At 52.3% G+C, this 8,990-nt stretch overlaps 2 protein-coding genes across 2 annotated transcripts in view; one reads left to right on the forward strand and one right to left on the reverse strand.

Moving 5' to 3' along the window:
* Adgra2 (adhesion G protein-coupled receptor A2) overlaps window positions 1-3,386 on the forward strand; it is a 43,433-nt gene extending 40,047 nt beyond the window's left edge. The window contains exons 18-19 of the mRNA XM_036209409.1: window positions 358-447; window positions 684-3,386. Coding sequence (XP_036065302.1) covers window positions 358-447; window positions 684-1,962 — 1,369 coding nt within the window. The 3' untranslated portion in view covers window positions 1,963-3,386. The remainder of the gene's footprint in view (window positions 1-357; window positions 448-683) is intronic.
* Brf2 (BRF2 RNA polymerase III transcription initiation factor subunit) lies at window positions 3,297-8,092 on the reverse strand. Its single transcript, XM_036209410.1, has 4 exons — window positions 7,830-8,092; window positions 6,873-6,932; window positions 5,587-5,908; window positions 3,297-4,558 (listed from the first exon to the last, which is right to left on the reverse strand). The coding sequence occupies exons 1-4, from the start codon at window positions 7,981-7,983 to the stop codon at window positions 3,844-3,846; spliced, it is 1,251 nt and encodes a 416-aa protein (XP_036065303.1). The 5' UTR covers window positions 7,984-8,092; the 3' UTR covers window positions 3,297-3,843.
* Window positions 8,093-8,990: the final 898 nt, after the last annotated feature.

Below are 8,990 nucleotides of genomic sequence, written 5' to 3' on the forward strand. Positions count from 1 at the left end.
TCGTGACAGCCCTCCCTCAGACTGCTTAGGGCTAGAGAGAACAATTTTGGTCCTTGTCCCTTAGAACAGTTCTTGGCCAAGTTCTGAAGAAGCTGCTCTTCCCTTAGGAGGCCTTACATCCCTGCCTTACCCCACCTCCCCAAATCACAGATTTTTTTTTTTTTTTTTTTTTTTTTGGTGGAGCTGAGGATCTAACCCAGGGCCTTGCGCTTGCTAGGCAAGCACTCTACCACTGAGCTAAATCCCCAACCCCCCAAATCACAGATTTTAAGGGGACAGAGGAGATGATAGAGACATCAATGCAAGGGCTCCGAGCACCTGGTTCTCTGACCTTCAAACCCTGCCCCCGCCCCCCAGGTTCTATTTGATTGCTGGAGGGATCCCCCTCATAATCTGCGGTATCACCGCTGCCGTCAACATCCACAACTACCGGGACCACAGTCCCTAGTGAGCACCACTCCCTCCTGCCTCATCATCACCATCTGCCTGCCCCAACCTCCACACCAGCCCTATGCCCGCTGTTCCACCACCCAGCCAGAGAGTCCCTGCATGCTGACTAAGCCAGGTCCTGCCTCTGCCTCTCTACTTCCCGCGTGTCCTACCTCATCAACCACCCAGCCTGTGCCCCACCTCCAGGGCTCTCCAAACTCTTCTCCATCCACTATACCTCTGTCTCCCCCTAGTTGCTGGCTGGTGTGGCGTCCAAGCCTTGGTGCCTTCTACATACCGGTGGCGTTGATTCTGCCCATCACCTGGATCTACTTCTTATGTGCGGGCCTGCACGTACGGGGTCATGTGGCCCAGAATCCAAAGCAGGGTAACAGTAGGCTCTCTCTGGAGCCAGGGGAAGACCTGAGGGGTTCCACCAGGCTCAGGAGCAGTGGCGTCCTCCTGAGTGACTCTGGTTCCCTTTTGGCGACAGTTAGCGCCGGGGTAGGGACACCTGCGCCCCCAGAGGTTGGCGATGGCGTCTATTCTCCGGGAGTCCAGCTGGGGGCGCTGATGACCACACATTTCCTGTACCTGGCTATGTGGGCCTGTGGCGCTCTGGCGGTGTCTCAGCGCTGGCTGCCCGGAGTGGTGTGTAGCTGTCTCTATGGTGTGGCAGCTTCAGCTCTGGGCCTCTTTGTCTTCACGCACCACTGTGCCAGGCGTAGGGATGTCCGGGCTTCCTGGCGCGCTTGCTGTCCTCCTGCTTCACCCTCGGCCTCCCATGCCCCACCCCGGGCCCTGCCGACTGCTGCGGAGGATGGATCCCCAGTGCTGGGGGAGGGACCAGCCTCCCTCAAGTCCTCCCCAAGTGGCAGCAGTGGCCGCGCGCCACCACCGCCGCCCCCGTGCAAACTCACCAATCTGCAGGTAGCCCAGAGTCAGGTGTGCGAGGCTGGCGTGGCTGCCCGCGGGGATGGAGAGCCGGAGCCCACGGGCTCCCGTGGCAGCCTAGCTCCCCGGCACCATAACAACCTGCATCACGGACGCCGAGTACACAAGAGTCGGGCCAAGGGGCACCGAGCCGGAGAGACTGGCGGCAAGAGCCGGCTCAAGGCGCTGCGCGCGGGCGCGTCCCCGGGAGCTCCCGAGCTGCTGTCCAGTGAGAGCGGCAGCTTGCACAACAGCCCCTCTGACAGCTACCTGGGCAGCAGCCGCAACAGCCCCGGCGACGGCCTCCCACTCGAGGGTGAGCCCATGCTCACGCCGTCGGAGGGCAGCGACACCAGCGCAGCGCCCATCTCCGAGACGGGGCGCCCCGGGCAGCGCCGCTGCGCCAGCCGGGACAACCTCAAGGGCAGCGGGGCACTGGAGCGGGAAAGCAAGCGCCGCTCATACCCGCTCAACACCAGCAGTCTGAACGGCGCCCCCAAGGGGGCCAAGTACGAGGATTCCAGTGTGACCGGTGGTGCAGAGGCCATAGCAGGAGGCTGTATGAAGACCGGCCTCTGGAAAAGCGAGACCACCGTCTAGGGCAGAGGCGGGCCAGATTTAGGATGCGCCGGCCACACCGGCTTGTTAACTCCCAGATCCTCCTGGGCCGTCCAAGCTGTCTACCGGTGTGTAGGTTTGAGGTGGCCGTGCTGATGGCTGCCCCTGGGCTCACCACCTTTAGTTACCCAGGCTGGGGAAGGGAGAGGCAGAAGCTTGCCGGTTGTCTGGTGGACTATCAGCAGTGGCGACAGACAATCCCAGACATCAGCTTAGACCAGTTTTGATGGTCAAGTTTTTGGTGTGCCCTCCCAGGTAGGGGGTAAATAGTCCCGTCGGTCCGTGGGGGTGACCCATAAACGGAGTGGAAAAGCACAGCCCAGGTAGGCTCAGGAGACCTGGGAACTGCCTTTTCCTCACCAGCCTCAGGAGGCACCGTGTGACTGCCAAGATCCCAGGCCTCTCGCCCAGTTTTGGCGTGGGAAACCGTCCTAGCAGGTGAGCCAGGTGCCCTGCCAGGGGGAATAACAGGTGCTGCCTTTTCAGATCAGCTATGCAAGGGGGAGGGGACAGTGTGTAGGCAACTCGAGATCAGCTAAGTCCCGTGGGAGGGGGGCAGGTGGGAGAGAGAGGTGCACCATTAGGAAGACATGATCCCTAGGGAGTGTTACACAAGTCTTCCAGCAGAGTTCAGAACAAAACCTGAACCCTGAACACCTGAGAAAGTGATGTGGCCAGGTGCCTAAAGACTCAAGGGGAGGGAGCTGCTGTTTGGATCTGGGCACCACCTGTACCATGGTCTGAAGAGTGGTTCCACTTAGCTGCTCAATTACAATACTCACTGCCTGCTCTCCCACTGTCCAACTCCAAGGGACTGAGGAAAAATGCCTCCATGAGGCTTCTGTGGCCAAGCCATGGTAATAATCCAATTTCTAACTCCAGTTAGAAACCTAAAATGCCCAGCCATCTCCCGACTCACTGAAATCTAACCAGACTCTCAGGCAGTACCTGGGTCCTGGTTGCCTAAGAGTCCGTGGCTTTCACTACTCGCTAAAAACCTCAGCCCCCATTTCCCCCAACTTAAAATGCCTTTTACTACAGAAGCACCCCGAAGTAGAGGAATCCTTGGGCCCTGTGAAGCAGTAGGGAACCCAGGTCTGGTCAGGTGAGAGATCACAGTGGGGGAGAATCCATACTCCTTGAGGTGGGTCCCATTATTTATGCTTGCTGCACAGACGATATTAGAGGCGAAGCTTTGTATTACTCTACCACATATGCTGGCTGCTGTTTACATACCCTGCCAACGCCTTAGCACTGGAGAGCTTTTTGCAATATGCTGGGGAGGGTGGGGGGGGAACGAAGTGCCAAAGAAAACATGTTTTTAAAGTTCTGGTTTTATACAATAGAATGTTTTCTAGCAGATGCCTCTCTGTTTAATATATTAAAATCTTGCAAAGCCCTTTGAGCGACAGCCGTAGTCCACCCATGGTCCTTCTGTTAATGGTGGAGAGGAGCTTATGAGAGCCTAAGACCACTAGAACCTAACTGAACCGGGGCCAGGAGTTGCTGCTCCTGCTCGTCTGACGGTTGACACAATGAGGAATGCCAACTCCTTAACAACAACAATGCATTTACTTCACACTGAGGCAGGAGAGCGGGGCAGATCTTCAGCAGTCTTAGGAATCAATCCCAGACTGGAGACAGTCAACTTGCCCGCCTGCACCAAGAACAGGATTTCCCACCCATAGACATTCCACACGCCTCCCAGCTTCTCTAGGACGTTGGGTCCAATTAACTGCTACTCTTGGTTCCTTTAAATAAGAAAGGAATATCCAAGGGTCATATACATTTACTTCTGGCAACAGGACAGGCCTATTAACAAACTATAGTCAGAATTGTTGAATACACCTTGAAGAATGTGCATCAGCAGGGGTTGGGGACACTCATGGCTCCCTGGCTAGCAGCTTGGGCTTTCTCAAAGTCTCTGACTTCCTGAGGGGTGCGCAAATATTGCTCGATTTCACTGTCAGAAATGTCCTCATCTCCAGTCACTACAGAAATGGAGGGCGTGGGATGGGTCCGTTTGGGAGGCTTCAACATACAGGGTGGGAGGAGAAGTGCGGGACTGGCAGGGCGTTTCCTCTTGGGCAAATCAAAGGTTGGCACCTCCGCCTCCTCTTGCTGTGCCTGCCCCTGCTGCTGTTGCTTCTGGGTCTCCCCTTCTGCTGGTCCATCTCGAAAAGCCATGCGGACCAGCATGTGGCGGTGCTGGAGAAGGTCCCCGATGTGTTTCACCACAGTCCGCTTATCGAGCTTCAGCACCTGCAGCCAGGCCAGCTGGCTGGCCATCCGAAGCAGCACAGCCAGGAGCTCCTGCAGACGAGAGGCAGCGGGGTAGGGCAGATCCACATTTGCCAGCTTACAAAACTGGGCAAGAGAGCATGTCAGTCGGCCTGAGGGCCGCAGAGACTGCCACGCCAGGAAGGTGGCTGCAGTGATGATAGGCAAGGGGTGCCGCCCAGTCACGAGCCATGTCTCATTTGCCAGCTCCACCAGCAGCAAGGTGCGAGACAGCATCTTGTCTTTGTCCTCCACATATTTGGCTGGTATGGATGGGGAAGCTTGGAACAGTTTGAAGCTGAAACAGCCAGAAGGAAGGCCAAGTGAGTGACAGGGGTGTTCTTCCAGGGTGAGAAGGACAGTCTACCCAAGGTGGATGGGGAAGCTGTTTTGTCCTAGAGACAGTCAAGATCACTGGGGAGAGAGGTACTGAGAAAGAGAGGCAGGAAATGTGCCAGGTGGAGGACATTAACATAGCTGAGCACCTTCCTATGGCACAATTCCAATGTCCTCATTTACTACTTAGGATGTGTACCATTACATAGGAAGTGTGCCATTATACAGAAAGTATACCATCATATGCATCTACTCAGGATATGACCAAGTTCCAACCATTACTGTTTGGGGTTCGTCTGTTTGTTTTTTTTTAACATAGGGTCTCATCATGAAGTCTAGGCTGGTCTAGAACTCCAGACACTCTTGCTTCAGCCACCCAAGTGCTGGGATTTAAGGGTATGTGCTACCATACTTGGTCAGCCATTTTGTGGTTTGATTTTGTTTTGAAGTATACTTGTCAGAAAGAAACCAAAGGCAAGCCAAGGATAGTGGAGCACACCTGTAATCCCAGGAAAATGGAGACAAGATGATCAGAAGTGCCAGGCCAGCCTGGGCTGTGTGAGACTGTCAAAAACCAAATAGCTAAGAATCTCACTAAAACCTTAGCTTCGAACCTTGTTCTACCACTGACTAGTAGCTTTGGACTCGATATAGGGGCGACCCTGCTGGAACAGGGCCACTACATACAGTGACACATGGCCCCTGCCACATAACTCCAATGATCACCATTCGTAAAGCAGGAGTCAGGCAATTCAGTAGCCCTATGCCAAGGCTGGCTAAGGATTTGTGTTTAAATATTATCACAGTCCTGTGACGGAAAGGAGATTGGAAGATTATAGCGTTCTGGAAATGTACAAATGGTATTGATCTCAGTGGTAAGCGTGAAATGGGAAGGAGAGGCCCCCACCCCCTTTGAGACAGGCTCTGGTGAAAGCATGCATCTGCCAGGGCACCTCCCTACCCAGCCTTTCCTCCTAGACAAACAAGTACCTGCTGCAGTAAGACTTCACCAGGTCTGCCAGGCACAGAGACGGCACATCCAGCCCCAAAAGCTTCACTATCTGCATGTAGGTGCCAGAAAACATATCCAGATCTGCATACAGTAGGGTGCAGATGGTTCCCATTGTGAGGGGCCAGTTATGTTGCCGGCAGGTGATTAGAACACAGCATCCGACTAACACTTCCTTCTTTTGTAGCCTAGCAGCTCGGATGCCGGACAGCTTATAGGCCTTTTGATAGTAGGAGACTGCTGTGTCCTCGAATGTTGGGGGCAACTTCAGAATCCGGCACAGGTCTCTCACCCGACGGAGGTCTAGGAAAACACATTGCAAGCAAGCAGAGAGGCCAAAGAAAGTGGTGTTCAGCTAGGGCTTAATTTAGTTCTGTTAAACTCGCCATATATAGCAGATGCACAAATAATACGCCCTTCTGTACTAACAGAACACTTGATGTGGCCATGTGTTTTATGGTGCTGGAGCTAGACTCAAGATCCTCAAGCATGCTGGGCAGGCTCTCTATCCCTGAGTTGCAGTCATAGCCCTTTAGAACTATGGTCCATCCAAAGGTAGAGAACATTTGTAGAAAGGTCACATTCAATCCACCACCTTCTATGAGTTATTTTGACTTATGGACAGGGCAGTTTCTCATTTGTTTTGGTACCGGGGATTGAACCCCAAGCCTTACATATGACAGGTGCATACTCTATCACCAACCTACCCCCTAGCTCCAAAGCCAAGCTTTACTCAGGCTCCCTGAGGCTACATTAAGCTCTGTGAGGACCCAAAGCTTCATCTACCGCTCTTCTTTTGGTTTTTAAGACACACAATGTAGCTGGGCTGACCTCCAAGTCTATCCTCCTGCCTCACCTCCTGAGTGCTGGGACTGCAGGCCTACACCACATCAGCAATTGTTCTCTTGTAGCCTATCTTAGACCAGTAATGGCGAAAACAAGAACACACACCGACGGACTCAGACATCAAGACAATGTCCCTTAAAGCCACTGTATCATAAAAAGTTGATTCTCTGGGCTGGAGAGCTGGTGCAGCAGTTAAGAGCACTTGCTGCTCTAGCAGAGGACCTGGGGTTCAGTTCCTAGTACCCACATGGCAGCTCGCAACCACCTATAACTCCAGTTCCATGTGATCCAACACCCTCTTCTGACGCACGCATGCACGCACGCACAATTAGAACACCAATACAAATATTAAAACCAAACATTAAAGAGTCGTGTAAATAAAAGCAAAGCTGAAATGTAAGGGAAAAAGGTTGCTTCTCACCTCGTTGCTGGCTGCGGCTAACTTGTTCATTTTCCCCTGTGCTTCGAGAATATGTCACTTCTGTAAAATAACAAAAGACAAATAGCACAGCTGGCCTCTATTCATCCATTCATCTCCTGACCACATCAGACCAGGGAGATTCCAATTTATTGTGTATCTACTTCCCATCTCAGAGAAGATACCCATCCACGTGAAAGTAAAGGCTCATCTGGCTGTTTGTGTCTTCAGTAGCCCCAAATCCAGAGACAGACAGTACAGAACTATATAAAGCAGCGCTGGTGATTCCAAATTTCCAGTTATTTCTCTGATAGATTACATTTCAAGGGCTGCACTAGTCAAGGACTAGACCAGTGGTTCCCAACCTCCTAATGCGGTGACCCTTTTAATAACAGCTCCTCATATTGTAGTGACCCCTAACCCTAAAATTAGTTTGGTTGCTACGTCCTAACTGTAATGCTAGTTTTATGAATTATAATGTAAAGAGCTGATATGCAGGATGGTCTTGGGCTACACCCGTGAAAGAGTCGTTCGAGCTCCCCAAAGGGTCGAGACCCACAGGTTGAGAACTACTAAGCAATGGCGTGGAAGGAAAGGAGGAGCATTTTGCCAATTAGTGCTACAAACTACTATGGGGTAATGGTTCGTGTTGTATTTCCAAATAATTTACCGGCAAGCCTTCAACACTGCTTAGGTCCGACAAGATGAGTGAAACCTTTTCCGGGTCATTCATCCACAATCCAGTAGACCCACTAAGTGCCAGACAGCACAGTAGGTATTGGGGGAAACATGACTGGCACCCTCCTCCAGCTGATTTACTGGAAGCGAGCTTCTCCCACATTTAACTGTGCGCATAACCAAGAAAAGGGCGGCGCGGGGTGGGGGAGGGAGTTAGGAATGTGGGTTTAAGCACTCCACCGCCCCAGGCTACCCCCGGGGCCCCAGGACAGGTACCAGTACCTCTGAGGTTGCCCTCGTCGCTGAAGGTGGTAGTAAGGACCCCTTCGGTGACCACACAGCCGCAGTCGGAGCACACCAGCTGGCTCTGAGAATAATGCGCGTCTTCCACGAGCTCAGAGGAGCCGCAGTCCGGGCAGCGGCTGCCGCTCGGCATCTCACCATTGGTCCTGTACCCCCGGGACACCCACCCCTAAGAGCGTGTAACTCACTGTCCGGCTGCAGAGAAGTGGAGGGAACCTTATTCCGACTGCACCTTCCTCTTCCGGTCAGCTGGACAACCGACTAGTGGTTTGCTCCGCCCCGTGGCGGCACGCCCCTTCCGAACTCGTTTGTGGACTCGGGTAGAAACATGAGTTAGAAAGGAAGGTTCCTGGGATTAACTGTGTCTCAGGTTGTCTTGGTGTGCTGAGATTGGGCCACGTTGGGAGTTGGCACATGCCAGAGATAAGGAATCGCTGTCTGCCAAACACTATTTTATTTATGTTATTTGATTTATTTTCTTGTGTTTGGTTTTTCGAGACAGGGTTTTTCTGTGTTGTTTTGGCGCCTGTCCTGGATCTCGCTCTGTAGACCAGGCTGGCCTCGAACTCACATAGATATGCCTGGCTTTGCCTCCGAGTGCTGGGATTAAAGGCCTGCGCCACCGCTGCCCAGCATCTTCTCTCTTTTAAACTCCATTTTTTTTTTTTTTTGTTTGTTTGTTTTCAACTATAAAATAAGGGAATTGAGCCGGACATAGTGGTACACACACCTATAATCCTAGTGCTTGGGAGATCAGGAGTTCGAGGTCATCCTCCTCTGGGCTACCTGGGGCTTTGTCTCAAATAAATCAAAAGGGTATGGTGGCATAGTCCTTTAATCGTAGCTTTTGGGAGACAAAGAGTTTGAGGCCAGCCTGGTCCACATATCAGCTCAGCCCGGCCAGAACAAAATAGTGAGAACCTGTCGCTAAATAAAAAAAAAAAAAAAAAAAAAAAAAAAAAATCTTGAGTGGTAGACTTAGATGGATGTCTTTAGAGAGTAACATGCAACAAACAAACCAACAAACAACCCCCCTCCCCCATAGTTCTCACCTTAAAGAGGATAAGCAAAGGTTTATTCTAGAGCCAAGAAGGAGGGCTAGCACCCAGGAACAAATTCAAGTACAAACAAAGCCATATA

This window comes from Onychomys torridus, chromosome 17 (assembly GCF_903995425.1).
Source record: "Onychomys torridus chromosome 17, mOncTor1.1, whole genome shotgun sequence".
Classification (NCBI taxonomy): Eukaryota; Metazoa; Chordata; class Mammalia; order Rodentia; family Cricetidae; genus Onychomys; species Onychomys torridus.